Source organism: Emys orbicularis, chromosome 4, assembly GCF_028017835.1.
Source record: "Emys orbicularis isolate rEmyOrb1 chromosome 4, rEmyOrb1.hap1, whole genome shotgun sequence".
NCBI lineage: Eukaryota > Metazoa > Chordata > Testudines > Emydidae > Emys > Emys orbicularis.
Window position 1 is genome coordinate 83982851 of NC_088686.1, and position 19396 is coordinate 84002246.

The window sequence follows — 19396 nt, forward strand, 5'->3', positions numbered from 1 at the left end:
GGCTGATGGAAAGAGAACACCTAGGACCCAGTAGAAAGTTCTCAGAGGGCAGCAAGCCGGACCCAATCATCAGAGAGCAGGTAAAGAAGTAAATGCACCAGAAGGGGTCTCCTGCTCTAGGGAGAGACTCCAGTTACTGCTGATCAGGAGGATTTCAGACCACATGTATTTGTTTTCAGACTTGTTTCTTCTTCATGTCTTTTTTTTGAGTCAGAAACCCAAAAGGCTCAGGCCTTTTTTCAAAGAAGAGTTGTTAATGGATACTACATCATCTGAAAAGGTATCTCCCCCTAACCCTCCAGCACCTGAGTGATTAGGCCATGTGGTAACTTTGACTGGACTCTAAACCTTAGTGCACCAGCATAATTGGGCCCTACCAGTCTCCAGCCCAGATTCAGTTAGCAGATTGGAGGTCTCTATGATAGAGTTAAGGGATATATTCCCACTTCAAGACTCTGCATTTTGGGGAGGTAAGAATAATAATTAAAAAAAAAATCAGAATCAGAGATGAAAGTCAAGACAGACCTGGTCCCAGGTGTATGCATCCCAAAAGAAATACTTGTAAAATTACCTGCAGTCTGGGATCTAGCTAGACTCCATCAACCATCAGCCCTGGCCCATGACGACAACATTTGTGGATAGACTTCCCTGAGTAGCAGTGGTTAATGGAACCATCACTCACGAGGCTGAAGTCACACAATATCTCTGCTCTAAGCAATGCAGGAATTTGCTTTATTAAGTGACTAGAATTCCAAAGACTAAAGAGGTATGTCACATTGATAGCCATATCCAGATATGCACAGACAGATCTTATGACCAGCTCAAGAATTATCCTGTGTTGGGCATCTGAAGAGAGTGAAAACCCTAGACCAACTGCAACACCATTTTTCATTAAACAGGGGCACATAAAAAGAATGCCAATTTCTGTCTCTCCTGTCTGGGTTGTCAATGAGTAGCCCTCAAAGGGAAGCTTCAAGGAATCCTTAGTACTTGTATTCCTGGTAAACATCCCATTTCAATGAATGGGGAACCCATAAGTGTACCCTGAGAGAAGAATGCAAGAGGACACCAGCACATTTTAGTGAGAGGCATAATACCCTATTACTATCTGGGGGCCATTCTGTTGCAGTCAATAAAATGCAGAAACTGTGCCAGGTTTTCACCAGAGTTGTACTTACAAAGGTCCTTACAGACAAAAAAGAGTAACTGTTATGCCCTACCTTGTGCAGGAGTTTCAGGACCGTCTCAAGGTAAAATTAGTATGCATATCTCTTCCAGAAAGGCTCAATGAAACCCCTCAATATATCGGGTGTGTAAATTTGTGGAGGTAGATGGAAAGGTTTGGGACAGGCTTCTTTCTTGCCTCCTCTTTGCCGTTCAAGAAGTCCCTCATGCTTTCATAGTATTCTCCCCTTTGAATTGTAACATGGGCAATAGACCTGTGAAATTTTGGAGCTTATTAGGGAGGTTGGGGAGAAACAACCCACTTGGACTCCAAACCCTTTTTTACATGTTACAACAGACACATTAGATATAGTTTGCCCCTGCCCAATCCCGGTAGACTCAGGTTTAACAAGCTCCTGGTAAAATTACACAGCCCCTATGAGATAATCTGCAAAGTCAGTATAACAGAGAGTAGGTGGTCTTTTAAGGAGAGTTGGAACCCACCCCACTTGTGACTAAAGATGCCTCCCGTGACAGTGAGGCTACAGAGAACTCCCTGCACTGCTGCAGGGCCAGTGACAACCAATCCCTACAGGCGCAAGGTGCGGGAAAGGCTGCAATGCTAGCTTATTCTGCCTTCTAGCAAAGCAGAACAGAGAACCTCGGCACTCCCAGCTGGTGAGAGCAGGTCCATGGCAGAGGGGCTGCAGAGAGGGTTTCCTGCATGGCCACGGGGCTGGTGACACCCAATCTCTGCAGGCATAAGGTGTAGAGAAAGCTACAGTCATGGCACAGCAGAGCAGAGACCCCTTTCCCCCCCCCCCCCCCCCAGCCAGGACTGCAAGGAGGCAGAGGAGAACAACAAGCCCCCTGCTGCTGAATGGCTCCTGCTCTTCTTGTTCCCCAGCTTCTCCTCACGGCCCTGACCAGGGGTCTCCGTCCTGCTGTGCCAGGACCACAGCCTCTCCCGCACCTTGCACATGCTAGGATTGGACATCACTGGCCCTGTGGCAGTGCAGGGAGCTCTCTGAAGCTCCACAGTCATGGGACGGAGAGAGCAAGTCTGTGACAGCGGGGCTGCAAAGGGCTCGCTGCGCAGCCACATGATGGATGACACCTAATCTCTGCAGGTACAACACAGGGGAGGCTGCACTCCTGTTGACTGTTGTCAATCCATATTTGTTAATCAATTTCAGTGTCTCAGCTGAAATCGACATTTACTGATCTCTATTGATTTAAACTGAACCTTAACAACCCTAGTTTTACAGGAGGTCAGACTAGATGTGGTCCCCTATAGCCTTGGAATCTTATTAAACAAAGACAAATCTATTGAACACCTGAGGAAGTGCAAGACACCGCAGGGACAGATCAGAGCCATGCTAAGACTAGACAAGATTGACAAGTCCCATTATTTTGGTTCCCAAACCTGATGGATCTGTACAATTCTGTGTAGACCTCAGGAAACTGAATGAAATTTCACAGTCCAATGCCTATCCCATGGCCCAGGTGGATGATCTCCTTGGCAAACTAGGGAAAGCCAACTATATAACAATGCTGGATTCAACGAAGGGGTGTTAGCAGATTCCTCTTAAGACAGAGTCTAAAGAAAAAACTGTCTTTGCTACTTCTATAAGGCTGTTTCAGTTCACTTCAATGCCTTTTGGATTGCACATGGCACTTGCCACCTTCAGCAATTTATGTACCGCCTCCTCTAACCTCATTGTCAATATGCAGCTACGTACTTGGAAGATGTGGGCATTTAGGGCTCAGGTTGGAGGTCACACCTCAGAGATGTTGCCTCAGCCATGCAATCACTGAAGAAGGCTGGCCTCTGTCAATCAAAAAAGTGCAGGTTTGGCATTAAGAGACTAAATATTTAGGGTACTTAGTATGGAACAGGAAAATCCAGTCATTCAATATTATGTCAATCACCAGGAGGCAGTATCACAGAGAGGTTGGCTATTTCTGTTTATCTGAACATATAGGAATTAACTCTTGAAGTAGTGCTGGTTGCCAGACCTGATGTAGCTCTGTGCTCAGCATAGAGCCACCAAAGTACATCATTCATGCCTTAATCTCGCTAAGAATCATTTCTTAGGTGTCTCTTCCCTTCCACCCAAGCAAACAATGTGACATTGAGCTAAAACATGACAGCAGCCACATTAAAGTTGCAACTGATACCGTAGTATAAAAACTGATGTGACCAAGTCAGTTTCTGATGAAATTTCCTTGTAGATGCACTGTAAGATTCAGGAGAAACAGAAGTGTGAGAGAAGTATTCCAAAGTGATGAGAAGAGCGTTAAGGACAGCAAAAGTATCACTCATCAATTACTAAAACAGAGATGACAAAAGGGACCATAGGAATAAGTTTGAAAATTGGTCCAACATTAATTTTAATGCTCAGCACAGAACAGGGTCTATGCAATTTATTAGAGTGGTTGCAAACTGAGCTGAAGGCTTAAAAACTCTAGGTTTTCAATGCTCACTTGATCAAGGTGCTATGAACTGGAACAATATAATAGCAATGTAAAACAATCTAAAGGAGGAAAAATGGTTATATGACTGTGAACAGCTATTTTAAAACAAATACTGAAAATACTTTGTATTTTCAACTGAAATTATATGTTGAACATTTCTGATCTGACAAACCTTACTGAGCAATCACACTACTGTTTCATTTACAGTTTAATTGTATCTTTCACATAACAAAACTAACTCTTTCCATACTCCCACTTCTGCAACAAATGTTCCTTTGCTTATGGGGTATAAATAAGTGACTGCATTGACTATATTACTTCCCACAGATCCCACACTTAATAGGAGAGACTAAAAGATTTTAAAAATTCAATGGGATTTCTTTCACAACAGAAGGTCCACCTGAAAAGTGATCTTGAGATAGGACAGTTACTAGGACAACACAATTTAACATAGACAATAAGAACATGGGAAGTTTCCCCCAGTCGCCACATTTAATTTTTAATTAAGTGACTGTGGTTGGTACCATGATTCATCTTGCATAGATCTACTTTAAGCCAAGGGGTACTGAAAAGCCCATGGGATTGATGGGTTATTGAGTCTTTCACCTCTAGCACAGATTAGTAGTGACTAAAAATTATCACCATTTGATGACTCTTTGGCAGCCTCTGACAAGTGAGAGGAAGGGCGAACTTGTGGCTAAGAAACTGGTCTGGAACTCACAAGAACGGAGTTCAGTCCCTGGCTGTGCCACAGATCTTCTGTGGGACTTCAGACAAAAATCACTGGAACTCTGTGTGTGCTTGTAAAATACTTACCTTCCTCACAGTGGTGTTTTGGGGGGAAAGAGCTGAATGGACCATGAAAAGTCTTTTCACAACACAGATGTGGTTTCTTACTATCAGGCTATAAGCAGAGTGCTGAGCAGTGTGGGGAGAAGTGTGCAATGCCACTGACTAGTGTCCTAGTTCTGTGGATAAACAATCTGTAAAATTGTCAATCCTTTCACCAGCACTCCTTTCCACACACACTACAGGTTAAACAAAACAAACGTTCACAAACAAAATAGCTCCCTTAGTCCTATGCTATGCACATTGAAGTATGAGACAGATATTTAGAATACAGCATTGCTACATTTTCCTCAGAATAATAAATATTTCACCAGAAACTCTATTATTTAAGTCTCAATTAAATGCTAAGTTTGGAAGTCTCATTACTGGAAGATTACATTTCTATAAAAACAACAAGGAGTCCGGTGGCACCTTAAAGACGAACAGATTTATTTGGGCATAAGCTTTCGTGGGGAAAAACCTCACTTCTTCAGATCTGTTCGTCTTTAAGGTGCCACCGGACTCCTTGTTGTTTTTGTGGATACAGACTAACACAGCTACCCCCTGATACTTGACCCCATTTTTATAAAGTAACATTTACAAAGCAATGTTTGACATTAATTCGTTATATGAAACTGTAAAAAGAGTCACATTTCATTTTTCAAGATTAACTCTATTCAATTGTTGGAGTTTATGATATAAGCACTCATGCTTCTGAGCCCTCTGAGCGACATAAGTTACACCTACAAAAGCGCTGGTGTGGACCGGGATATGCTGGCAGAAGATGCTCTCCCGCTGACATAGCTACCAGCACTCGTTGAAGGTGATTGAATTATGTCAGCGGGAGAACTCTCTCCACCGGTATAGTGCGGCTACACAAGCGGTCTTACAGCCACACAGCTGCATCAGTACAGCTGTGCCACTGTAAGCTCGCTAGTGTATAATTCTATGCAGACTTCAGGAGACTGAATGAAATTTCACTGTCCAACTCCTACTCCATACCCCCGGTGAATGATCTCCATAGCAAGCTAAGGAAAGCCAATTATATAATAATGCTGGAAACAAACTTTTAAAAATACCAAATTCCATTTTCTCTACTGATGCTTTTGGGTTTGTTATGTATTTCAGTCATCTTGCACAAGGAAACTAGACTTGTCAGTTTCACTTTCTCAGTCCATGCATTACTTTAATGCTGCAATATTTGGGTTGCATAAGTCACAAGGGAATGTTTACATCAACTATCAAAAATCTGTTTCCATTTTTTTTTTAAACCAGACATTTCTATTAATCTCAGGTTTTGCAAAAACAGTTTGAAGAACAAACTACAATACACTTTGGTGTTTAACCTACCTGATCTCTCTTTAAACAATTTTATAAAATTCAAAACTGACCATTTTGAAGGATGATTTGCTTTTACCAAAAATAACCCATGAGAAATATTATTTTTACCATGTAAGAGTCTCATAAAAGGTATAAGAGCCTGATCCAAAGCCTATCTAAGTCAATGTGGAGGCTCCAATTGACTTCAGTGGACAATCAAACCAAGCCCTTTGTGAGAAAACAGTGAAATGAATTCATATCAATCATATAGGAACTTATATAAACTGCTGAAGGCTATGATATACGACATTACTTTACACCAAATGGATTCAAACGAGCCTCTCAGGGAGTTCTATTAATTCACCTTATATGCAGCATCCTAGTGAGGTAAATGTTGCACCCATTTTCAAAGATGAAACAGAGTAAGGTTGGTCATGTAAGAAAGTCAGCTCTTGGGACAAAGAATGTTTTTCTATTAACCTTGTGATATGCCTGGCACAGTTCTGGGTGCAACACCTAACAGCTGTAGAGACAGATACGAACAGTCCTGACGCCTCCTGTTCAACGACTAGACAGAATTCCCCATTCAAGATTAGTCTACCAAATGGCACTAGAAAGCAAAAATCATTTAAAATAGGTTTTAAAGTGTTATAAATATCGCTCCGTACTTGCCCCCCCCCCACACACACACACACTATGCATACAATGTGCAAGCCCAAAGCCCAACAAGTGAGAGCAATTCTCACCTTAGAGGAAGCATGAGTACTTGCTACCAACACTGCTGAAATTGGTCTATTGATTTTTTTCACCTTTCCTGTGGCATTAAGCCTGGATGAATAGCTGTTTTTGACCTATTGACAGTGTTAGCAATTCAAAATACATTACCAAGCAACTGAGTGAAAAATAGTATCAATTCTAGGAGACATTTATAACCAGAGGATGCAGGGTTAGAGCCAGAGGTATTTAGAAAGCAGCTTCAAGCACACAGTGAAATATAAATGCAACTAAACAGGCAGGATATTTACTACTACTGTCTTAGGGTACGTCTTCACTTACATCCGGGTCCGGATGTAAGCAATCGGTTTTCTGAGTTCGATTTATCGCGTCTGGTTAAGACGCGATAAATCGATCCCGGAAGTGCCCCGGATCGATCCCGGAAGTGCTCGCCGTCGACGCTGGTACTCCAGCTCGGCGAGCGGAGTACGCAGCATCGACGGGGGAGCCTTCCTGCCGCGTCTGGACCGCGGTAACTTCGGACTAAGGTACTTCGAATTCAGCTACGTTATTAACGTAGCTGAATTTGCGTACCTTAGTCCGAAGTGGGGGGGTTAGTGTAGACCAGGCCTTATTATGTCATGATAATTAACCAACTAGTAAAAGAATCTAATATATTTGCCTTCTGATACCAACAACATTTTGGGGTTCCACTGTCCCATTTTTGGTAGGCAGGTAACTGTGCTTTTACTGTGGGATGGACCCGAGGTGTGAAACTAACACAGCAATCTCAGTTACGCTTTGCATGTTTACAGAGCTCTTCGCGCATATATCTCAAAGCACTTCACAAAAGTGGATAAACATAATTATCCCCATTTTAAAGAGAGAGAAAGTGAGGCATTAAAAGTGACATAGCAAGACCAACCTTGGTTCAATATTTATAGCAATTTTATCTTTACTCCTAGACTCTCAGATTGCGTTAGTTGCAAAGAAACTACACTCCATGCCTGGTTGTCCACGTTTTTGGGACTTTTTGGTTTGCACTTCGCTCCAGCTAGTCCCAAGTGCAGTTCCCTGCCTCTGGAATGTACTACGTGGTTGAGACGCTCATGCCTGTGCTCTGCAGCTTCCTGCACCAAATGAAGTTCCAGGTACTGACCATTATACATAAAACCATAAAGTGGCCTAAGCATGACTCTCGGCCTTTGACTCGCCTTCTGACCTATGCTTGTCTGGAATGCTGGAACTCACCATTCTAGAGATAAAGTTCACAGTAGCCAGGTACAGGCCTTTCTCAGTAGCAGGTCTAGGCATGTGGCAATCACGCCTGCAGCAGACGTGCTTAGCACAAGCAGCTATTTCTAAATGTGGCTCTGCAAGATTTATTTCTTTGCAGTCTTTCAGCTGGCTGACCTATGAAATGATGGGCCTATAGATGATCCTTCCGTCCTGTTTCTAAAGCCTTGAGCTGCGGAGGATTGTGGTGGTTTTGCTCTTCCTTTAAAGTATGTTAGTAACATGAGTTAAAGCCATGTAAAAAAGTTTCCATATACCACACTATAGGTGCCTGGTATTGCAAATACATAAAAAAAAGTTACCTTTCCTCCTTTTTATTTATGCCAGATCATCTCTAAAATTGTGAAGAGTTTTTTATCATGCTTCTATTGCATGTATCTTTAAAAAACAGTAATGCATTTTAACTCCTGTTGTATATCAGCCTGAGTGCCTTGATGAGAAAACAGTTTAAAAATTATGACATTTTAAAAAGTCAGCAGAAGTTTTAAATTTTGTACTTAATATCTGTACATGCAAACAGTTCAGCAACATCTTCAAGCATTTTCCAGATAGGTTATTTGGAACCAAAGTGTAAACTTTGGTTTTGGATCTGGACTTAAATAACTTTTAAATACTTGAAATACAAGCAGTATACAAATATATATCCCCACAACCAAAAAAAAAAAAAAAAAAAAAAAAAAAAACACACACCCTAAAAGCACGTACATTGAAACTGTTCTATGCATCATCTCACTGAAATCAAATAACCCACAAGAATAAAAGAATAATTGCTGCAGTGTTAAGAGCTTGCAAAACTCATTTATTAATTAAGCAACAATGATTAGTAAATGTGAGTAGTGTTTTAAACCCTGATATTTCTTAATCAAGGGTACTAGTACTATTAATTATTATTCTGAATTAATTCAGAACCTATAGATAAGGCAGCAGATGTTACTTATACCTGAATTCATGCTTTCCTCATAGGTAGCATTAGCATACTTAAAAGGTTCAACTAGGAAAGGCTAATGTGTCACTTCCATCAATATTTCATGCAGCGTTACAACTAAGTGAAGTGCTTTCCAATCCCTTGGAGACAGGGGGAAAGAGAGAAATCACAATGAGCTCAAGACAACCAAAGAGGAGCATGGAGAACAGCTTATCTACCTACTATAGTAGATAGGTGTGAGTTAACAGATTCATTCTCATCACAGTTCACTGTTTAAAAACCTCAAAGAAGTTTTAAAAAGTCTCAAGTGAGCTGCAATACATTCCTTTCACTTTCCAGATAAATATGAACTGTGGTTCCATTTAACTCTGTGAAATCCTGAAGTAAGAGAATATGGAGGAGGTGGAAGGGAAGAGAGCAGTAAATACAAATGCTTAGATCTGACTTCAAAACATTTCTCTTCCACACGTCAGCTTTGAAATCTGTTCACCCATCTATGACCACAAATTATCAGTGACTCTAAACTGGAAGCTGAACATCACTGATGTGACATGAATAAAGATAAGGGACGTGCATACAATACTTCTACTTTAATGATAATTTTATGTGCAATATGGGTTCCATTTATAATGGCTGTTTTAAATACTGCCTTAGAATAAGATATGCTGTCAGAAGGCTTTATTTATTTATTTTAAACATGCAGGTTTGCGATAGCTTCTGCCTATTGGTGCTTGTTCAGTCTCCAACCATCCTCCTCCCAGCTCTTGTTTATTGTTAGAAAAAACTGAGAATGGTAAGACATACAGTACTTATCCTATGGATTTTATATATTAAAACAATTTGCAGCTATTCAGTTTGGCACCAGCCTAAAACACCCCTTTGGCAATAAGAAAAATAAATACATCTATTGTGTCATCATTATAATTATGTGGTGAAAATGTAAAAAAACACACAACCACTAACAAACACATCTGTACCTAGTAAAAGAACTTCCTGTTCCCAGAGAGATAACTTAGGTGATTATAAAATTTAAAGATATAAAATACCTATCTTTCTAGACCATCCAACCAATCTCAGTGACAATGCAAAAGTATTCCCTACAGTAAACAGTGTTTTATCCAGTCTAGTTTTTCATTAGTCCGAAACAATTAAGCCACAGCAGACAATTGCTAGTGTGTAAGAGTCCTCACTCTCTGAAAGGATTACCTAAGTATTCAGCCTAAGTCTTCCCCCTCAGTTTATCCCATTTCTCTCAGTTATATTTTATTTCTTAGTCTCTGCCACTCGATGCAGACAGTGGCAGAATGAGGACAGACAGATGCATGGAATTAAGTAGCTGTCTGCAACTTTTATTAAATTTTAACACAGGAGAGGGGCGCGACCCACCCATTGCCCATACTCTCCTATACCAGGTATTAACTGGTTCCAGTGTGGGAGTTACAGGGCTTCTTACCATATAACCCATAATGCGAGGTAGGCTCTTGTCAGCCTACCCCCCAGTACTCAGCTCTCTCCGAGTCCTAGCCCGCTATCCCTATTGTTGTGAGGGGGACTGTCATAACTATAAAGGGAAGGGTAACAGCTCTCCTGTATACAGTACTAAAATCCCTCCTGGCCAGAGACTCCAAAATCCTTTTACCTGTAAAGGGTTAAGAAGCTCGGGTAACCTGGCTGACACCTGACCCAAAGGGCCAATAAGGGGACAAGATACTTTCAAATCTTGGGGGGGGGAAGGCTTTTGTGTGTGCTCTTTGTTTTAAGGGGTTGTTCGCTCTTGGGACTGAGAGGGACCAGACATCAATCCAGGTTCTCCCCATCTTTCTAAACAAGTCTCTCTTATTTTCAAAATTGTAAGTAAAAGCCAGGCAAGGCGTCTTAAATTTACTTTGTTTTCTCAACTTGTAAATGTACCTTTTACTAGGGTGTTTATCTTTGTTTGCTATACTTTGAACCTAAGACAGAGGGGGGTCCTTTGAGCTCTTTAAGTTTGATTACCCTGTAAAGTTACTTTCCATACTGATTTTACAGAGATGATTTTTACCTTTTTCTTTAATTAAAAGCCTTCTTTTTAAGAACCTGATTGATTTCTCCTTGTTTTAAGATCCAAGGGGGTTTGGATCTGTATTCACCAGGAGTTGGTGAAAGGAAGGAGGGGGGAAGGGTCAATTTCTCCTTGTTTAAGATCCAAGGAGTTTGGATCTGTATTCACCAGGAGTTGGTGAAAGGAAGGAGGGGGGAAGGGTCAATTTCTCCTTGTTTAAGATCCAAGGAGTTTGGATCTGTATTCACCAGGGAATTGGTGAAAGGAAGGAGGGGGGAAGGGTCAATTTCTCCTTGTTTAAGATCCAAGGAGTTTGGATCTGTATTCACCAGGGAATTGGTGAAAAGTTTCTAAAAGCTTCCCAGGGTAGGGAATGGTGGCAGCGGACCAGAACTAAGCTGGTAGTTAAGCTTAGAAGTCCTCATGCAGGCCCCTACATTTGTACCCTAAAGTTCAAAGTGGGGATACAGCCTTGACAGGGACAGAGGGTCAGCAGGGTACGGACCTCAGCACGCAAGGGCCACAAGGTCTGACCTTGGCTCTTGACGGCCACAAGGTCTCAGCCTATCACATGAGCCCAAGGCCCAACGCCAAAATCCCAGGTCTCTTACCTCTGGGAACATTCATTTTATTCTCTTAACTACACTGGAAACCAGCTACAAGTTGTAACGAATAACTCCACCCCAGTAGCTCAGTTAGGTACTAAGCAGATTCCTACTTAACCAACCGTGACTTGAAGGTGCTGCGAGGAAAGCAAACTCCTCCCTGGTCCTCTGCCAACTGGCCCATGGGAGAAAATATTCCTTCCTGATCCCCTAAATAGGCAATTGGCTAGACCTGCAGCTGGCTTCCCATTCATACTTTGGGTGGATAAGGTGGGTTGCTGGATTGGAGCCCAAAGAGGCTGGGGAATGCTGGCCAATCAGCACCCCTCTCCCTCAGCTGGCCAGAGACTCCCAGGGGGGAGAAGCTACCTATTGTCCCTGAGCTAGTGTCTCCCTCCCTTGCTACTGGGTCTGTCCCCTTTTCGCCACTGGCCTCATTAAGTTTCCCCACCATTGATGCAGTTGGGTGGCATTTTTCTCACACCTCCCAACAGCGACTGAAAAAGAAAATATTGTGACGTTGTGCAGTCTATATGGTTTTATAAAAACTTGATAAGTCAATATAATGTAACTGGGATAGTTTTAGAGAAAATATGGTAATAAGTGAATGTAACGTAACTGGGATATGCTTCATGCAAAAGGTCTCTTGTAAGGTATCATTACAAAGCTTATAATCTACTGAGTATGATCATCTGATTTGTATAAATGTACCACTCTTGTATCTAAAACTAGAAATATAAAATGTAACTCTGAGGGCCTATTGTAATTATGTAAAGTGTGGGCCATTAATGATGGTTTGGAATCTTGATGACTCCCATTAACCAGGACCATTGTCTGCAGATGGCTGTTTACCTGTGAGTCTCCCTGTATGTGTGTGTGCTGGCAAGTGAGTAATGAAGTCTTGCAGTGACATGTGATCATGTCACCTGAACTGGAATCCATCTTTAACCTGGTGCTTTTCCAGTGAGGGGGGGTGGAAACCCAGAGGGACAAAGGGTTCCCGCCTTATGCAAAAGATATATAAAGGGGTGGAACAGAAGAGAGAGAGAGAGGAGCCATCATGGAGAATCCCCTAGATAACACCTAAGCTGGAACAAGAGCTGTACCAGGGGAAAGAATTGTGCCCAGGCCTGGAAGGTGTCCAGTCTGAGAAAAGCTTACTGAAGCATCTCTGAGGGTGAGATTATCTGTATTTAGTTTGATTAGGCATAGATTTGCGCATTTTATTTTATTTTGCTTGTGACTTACTTTGTTCTGTCTGTTACTACTTGGAACCACTTAAATCCTACTGTCTGTATTTAATAAAATCACTTTTTATTTAGTAATTTACTCAGAGTATGTATTAATACCTGGGGGAGCAAACAGCTGTGCATATCTCTCTATCAGTGTTATAGAGGGCGAACAATTTATGAGTTTGCCCTGCATAAGCTTTATGCAGGGTAAAACGGATTTATCTGGGTTTAGACCCCATTGGGAGTTGGGCATCTGAGTGCTAGAGACAAGCACACTTCTATGAGCTGTTTTCAGGTAAACTTGCAGCTTTGGGACAAGTGATTCAGACCCTGGGTCTGTGTTGAAGTGGACTGGAGTGTCTAATTCAGCAAGACAGGGTGCTGGAGTCCTGAGCTGGCAGGGAAAACAGAAGCAGGGGTAGTCTTGGCACATCGGGTGGCAGCTCCCAAGGGGGTTTCTGTGATCTAACCCGTCACAAATATTGTTTCCAATACTTCCCCTACAGCATTTTCAATCCTTCGTTTTAAAAATGTTTCTATAGGGAACGGTATTAAAACATGTACGAATGCTACACTAGCCACACAAAGTTTGGTTTGATCTGACTGAATAGGACAGTGATTAGAGGCAGCTCAGTGAGAGCAGTGGAGTCACCCATTATAGGTGGAGCCCAGGCTTACAGTGGCTCATAAAATGAAGGTAGCTGAGAGACTAAGGGAGTCAGCCAGCCAGAGAGTATTCTCGGGCAATTCTGTCTTATTACTATTGATCAAACTTCGGGGGGGCGGGGAGGGGCAAAAGAGGAGCACTTTCTGTGCTGGAATGTGGCACTGAGTTTGGTAGGACTCTGGGCTGGTTGCTGTGTTTTGAAATATAGGCTAGGTTGCTGACTGAAAACCTATACATTTAGCTAACCACATTAATATTTTAATACACAAATAAGAACCCTAAATACATTATTAAAGTATGTACTCAATCACAGTTATTTTTGTTAAGAAAACAGTGTATAAATGAGTCTCTAATTGTTGGAAACACACCTTGCTTATTTAATCTTAATTCTATATTTTTTTGGTGAAGAAATTGACCTGTTTGTGCATACCTCTTACTACCGTGTGCCAGTGAGAATTTGCATTGAGGTCAGGATGGTATGGCTGAGTGGTATATGCATTATGAGTGAAATCCTGGCCTGGAACAGCTCAGTGCTCCATTGTCCTTAGACAAGTTTCAGGCTGTGCAGTGCACCCCTGGTTGTTCACTTGGTTACCACCCTCCAGCCCAGATGTGGATGCAGTTCTGTGGTACTACTATAACTGTTAAGCACTTTGGGATTCTTTATGTTAAAAAGAAATAAGTACATGCAAAATATTTATTACTGCTTAATAGAATACAAACAGTAGATGATCAAATAGGAGCATTCAGTATAGAATCAGGCTTCTGTATGGCAAATCTGGCTCAAGAGATGACGTGAATAAGTGTGAAGAAAGACCACCCCAAGTCACATGCCCAGCTCACCTCAAACATTCCTGTGACCAAAAAAAAAAAAAACCCACCGAATGAATTAAAAGAGATGAAGTCTTAACTGACTGGCTTTAAGAACTGTTTAGACCATTGGCAAATTCACCATCCTTTTGGTGAAGCCACTAGAAGATTAATCTCTCCAATAAAATGCTGTTTCCCCTTCACTGTCCCTCTTCTCATGCTGTTACATACATTCTATCCACCTTTCTAGTCCTTGTTCCAAAACACAGACTTGGCAGTGCATGCCCACCTTTAGAAAAAACCAAAATGAATGCATCAGAAACAGAGGCTAGGAATTGAGGGCCCATTTCAGTGCCCTCTGAAGTCATTGATCCTTCCATTGTCCTCACTAGATCAAGCCTTGTGATAGGAAAGATGAGTTTGAAGAATTAGAGTGGAGTTCAGCCTAAATTAGTGGTCTTGGAACAGCTGACTATACTCAGCCACATGAAACATTGACACATTCCATCTCCAGACAATCAAAGCTTCTTCTGTATTCCAAAACACCTAAGTCAGAATAAAGGTGTCAAAACTGAAGTTTTACTCACAGTCATCCCAAAAACAACTCAGAAGGTGAAATAGCATTTGGCGATTTCTTCAGCACCTTACATAACAAATACAGGACTCTCAACTGCATTGTGAATCCAGAAGCTTACCACGAGAATCAGTTATCTACATGTTGAATACCAATGATGTGTTCTTAGTAACCAGGTGACATCAGATTTATTTATTAATTGTTTATATTACAGAAGGACCCAGTCATGATCAGGACCCCATTCTGTACAAATGTAGTCATTGGCCCAAAAAGTTCATAATCTAGAGTTTAACACTACAGAGCTAAGTGAGGACGGGGAGAGAAAATTAATAAATATCAAAGATGATGATGTAATTAGGATCATTGTCCTAAAAACTTATAACAAAAGGGAAGAGTTGAACTTCTAAAGTGCAAAACCAGAACGTGATCGCCATTATATAAAACCTGTAATTAAGTAAAATGGAGAATGTGATTACTATTATTAATGCTTTACATTTTGGCAGCATTTACAGGCCTTAGTGAGAATCTGGACCCCATTGTCCTAGATGCTGTATGGACTTGTAAGAGGATACTGTTCCTTCCCCAAATTGTTTAAAATACATCTGGCAAACTGATCTGCATGGGCAGGCTCCCAGACCTGCTCAAAGCCCTATTGTTGCTTACAATCAGACTGCACAACAAGGAACTGAAAAGACCGCTTTTCCCCCCACCCCATACACACACAGGATATCCTTTCCCCCATCCCTCCCCCTCCAAACAGGCAGAGCAATCAGGGTGATGGTAGGTACTCTACATTAATTCCAATTATTTCCTACCTTTGGCTATTCCAATATTCCCTTATTTTTTCTAAACTCGTGCAGATTTTCTATTTTTAAAATAGATTTTAGGAATATAGGAATTGCTATGCTGGATCAGACCCATGGGCCATCTAGCTGAATATCTTGTCTCCAATAGTGACCCCCCCACCAGATGCTTCAGCAGGTAGATAGTGAAAAATTTAATTAGGTGTTATTCCTAAATTCTAATTAACTAACACCAAGAATAAAATTTAAATATTTTATGGAAGCGAGTCATAAGGCAACAAAATGTATAAAACCATAGGTTATCCTCATAGATGAAAATTACACTTATCTATAACTTTAATAGTTCAGCACTTGTACATTTACAAATATAAAAGCTATTCCATAAGAGCGTGTTGGTGTCTTATTCTGAAAATGAGGTGACAGGAAATACAGACTGAAGTCCATATTAAAGTAATTTTTGAACTAACATGAGAGATGACCTCAACCCATCACAAACTACCTCAACCCCGCTAAAGAAAGTTAATCCTACCATTATTTTAGCCAATATGCCATCATCACTTGACTCCATGGTTACCACTGCTTTGTCTGTTTCGATTTCACATAATGCATCTCCTGCATTTACAGTTTCACCTGCAAAACAAGACATGATTTTAAAATACTGTAGAATAACTTCCTTTCAGAATTACTTAACCCTTGTTAAAATGGAGACATACTGAAATGTCCTTTGAAGCATGCATCTGGCTACCAGTTTTCCAGTATTGTAAGGATGGTTAAAAATGCAGTAAATAATATTGTACTTTGAGACTTCTGAATAAAAATCATTGCTCTTTTGTAAAGTGTTAATGTCATTAATTACCCATATTTGCGGTAAGTATTCAGATAGATAGAACAATGAAGTAACTTGCCTTAGGTCACAATCAGTCAGGAGCACAGTCAAAAAGGCAACCCTGAAATCTTATGTCCAGCCTTTGGCAGTAACTGCTAGCCACTGATGAAAATGGTGATGCAAGTATCTCTTAGTATAATACTGGTAACAAGCAGCATTGTCTTAAAACTATATATAAGACAATGTTGTACGTCTTTATATACACAAGCAAGTGAGATAGATAGATATACACACACACACACACACACACACACACACACACACATAGAGAGAGATAGAGAGGCAAGTGTTATTTTGAATTTATAGCAAAAGAGTTAAAAATGAAACTGTCCTCTGGGATGGACTCCACTCATTACAGATATACAAATAAAACTTCAAGAAATAAAAAATATTCAGATGGCAAGTTTGTCAGTTTGTTTTCTCTCAGACTGTTATAAAATCCTGAACAAGTAAGACCTTTTAGAAATATACATCTTTTGTGAAATGAAAATATGTATGTGTTTTAGAAGTGGATCTGCATGAACTATACAAATCTACTGATTGGATCAAGTTATATTATGGTTTTCCTCTCCTTTTAAACACATACATGTCTGCTATTGCATGATAACAGCCCTATGAGCCTGGATTGTTCTGACAGATGAATAATGACTGGATACCTGCCATTAAATGAAATTACAGTGGGAAACCTGGAGAGGATACAGAATGTTTTGGCCTTAAAGCAGATAAAATATGCTTTTCTTTACACAGCACTGGAGAAAAAGTACAATTATGTATCAGGTTTGTAGGTACTGTATTTTTAATTAAAATGCAAAACACAGGCTTTAACACTTTCTGCAGCATAGTAAATGAAGTGACACTATTATCTCTCTAATTTTAATTTCCACTTGCTCTCTGAAGTGCTTTAATTTTTCTGAGGTTTCTTTGCCACCTACGATTTCTGCTTGTGTATGTGACATGTGCAGATCTTTGTCTTGATTATTTCTTGTATTGTGACTACTTGAAAAGGGATAGGGGGGGAAAAAAAAAAGAGAGAAAAATGCTATATGGTTTGGATGACCTTTGCAGTAAGAAAACAGCAGCTATATTCAAGCCTCGATTAAATAAATACTTCCCTGAGGTTCCATTGTGGGAACTCTAAGGGGAGAAAAGATGGCCAATTTCTTGGTCCACTCAAATATATACAGGGAACTTAGCACTTCATTATTTCATTTTAAAAAAGAAATCTACATTATGACCCATTAAATTGCAACAGAAATTAGGAACTGGATGGCTCATGGAGGGCTACTAAGCCTTTCAACTCTAATTCACAGTGGTTTAGTTCTGTTAGATGGTTATTTCATGTGGTTTGTTATAACTTATACTACCTTAGACAGCTAGCTAGGTATTTACTAAATAAAACGGACTCGTTCCTTAGCTGTGCCAATTCTGTGCCCAGCACAGTTGAGGGGGCAAGTGACATCTTTATGCTTCCTCTCATTAGACTGCAGCCGGTCGGTGGCCTACTCCAGGCCCTGAGGCCACTTACAGCAGCCTTAGAGCAGTTTTGTGTTTAAATTTTACCTTACAGCAATAGCTCCAGCAGTACAGGATTGCCAAAGCACAACAGCGCTCCAGTAGTGTCCCCACCCTCTCAATGTGCCTCTTACCCTGGGGACCCAAAGCCTTCCAAGATGCTTAGGGATTACGCTGCACTGGGGACTCTCTGGGAAACTGGTAACACTAACTTTTTCTGCCTCTGGGCCCCACCATAACAGCAGCCAGTGGCAGAGGATTTGACATGATAACTATTTTTAGAAGTATGTTGCAATATAGCCTTTAGAAATCCCTGTCACTGGTTCAGTAACTCAGTTCAATGAATGGGAGTGTGATACCTCTCAGCGGGGGCTGCCAAATTCATGATACATCCTAGCAGGTGCCCAATTTGATGCCAAGTACAACTCAAAAGATCAGCTTTCTGACTGGAAAGAATTGGAAAGCAGAGAGCTTTGCTGAAAATTCTGATTCCCAATGCTTTCTAATGGAAAAGCTGGTACTTGGTATCATAAAATTGTTCCGATGGCTACTCTGTGTGAATAGTTATATTCATTATAATTATTCAGACACTTTGAAAACCCTTGTTTTCAGTGGTTAGCTCCTTATTTTAGAGCAGTGGTTCCCAATCTGGGGTTTGTGAACCCCGGTGATAGGGGGTTCTTGGGAAAAAATTCCCTAATGGCAGACAGAGCTGTCCATCCTGGGCAGCATGGGGACTTGGGGACTTCCAAGAGCTAAGCAGATCAAAGCAAGCATATCTATCACACTGAGGAGATTTAAACTTCAAGACTCCTTTTACGAAATAGAAAGGAAGGTGGATATTTTTTGCTGTTTTTAAAATTAAATAGGCTACTAGTGATGTTTTTAAATTATTATGAAGAACAAGTTTAAGCTTTGTTGTAACATGCATTGTTTGCCTGGACTGCTCAAGACCTGAATGCTTGTGTAGGAGGAACTTAGTTGGCTTCCTAAATACCTTCATGCTATTTCACATCTGATACTCCTCGATGAAACACAGGAGCCAGAGGCACCAGTACGGGGGGGCGACGAGGGTCACGTGCCGCCCCGGCGTCAGCACGCTCCCCCCCTCCAGATCCCTCCCCTTTTTTCTGGCAACCCCTGCAGATCCCCCCTACTTTTCCAGCAACGCCCCCCCCCCAAAGCCCCAGCCTGCATGGGGGCTTCACCCCCACACCCCTTTTTTCTACTGGCACCTCTGATAGGAGCCTTGTCTTAGAACAGGCTTAATCAAAAGTGATACAAGCTACAAAAGTGAGATCTTGGAAGAGTGTTGCTGTTTTCATAATGTAATAAAAATACTGTAAAGATAAATAATAAGAAATAGTGTGTAATAAGCATGTCATAAAAACAAATTTTATATTTCCAAGATCACTGCTTTTATAATTTATGCTGAGGTAAGGGAGAAAATCCCTGGAAATATTCATTTTTAGGAGGGGGTTCACAAGACTTAACATTTTAGTGAAAGGGGTTCACGGTTGTTAAAGTTTGGGAACCACTGT

At 41.0% G+C, this 19396-nt stretch overlaps 1 protein-coding gene across 1 annotated transcript in view; it reads right to left on the minus strand.

Moving 5' to 3' along the window:
• The window catches only part of PDHX (pyruvate dehydrogenase complex component X), a 108008-nt gene that overhangs the window by 69804 nt on the left and 18808 nt on the right, over positions 1-19396 (minus strand). The window contains exon 3 of the mRNA XM_065403860.1: positions 15987-16087. Coding sequence (XP_065259932.1) covers positions 15987-16087 — 101 coding nt within the window. The remainder of the gene's footprint in view (positions 1-15986; positions 16088-19396) is intronic.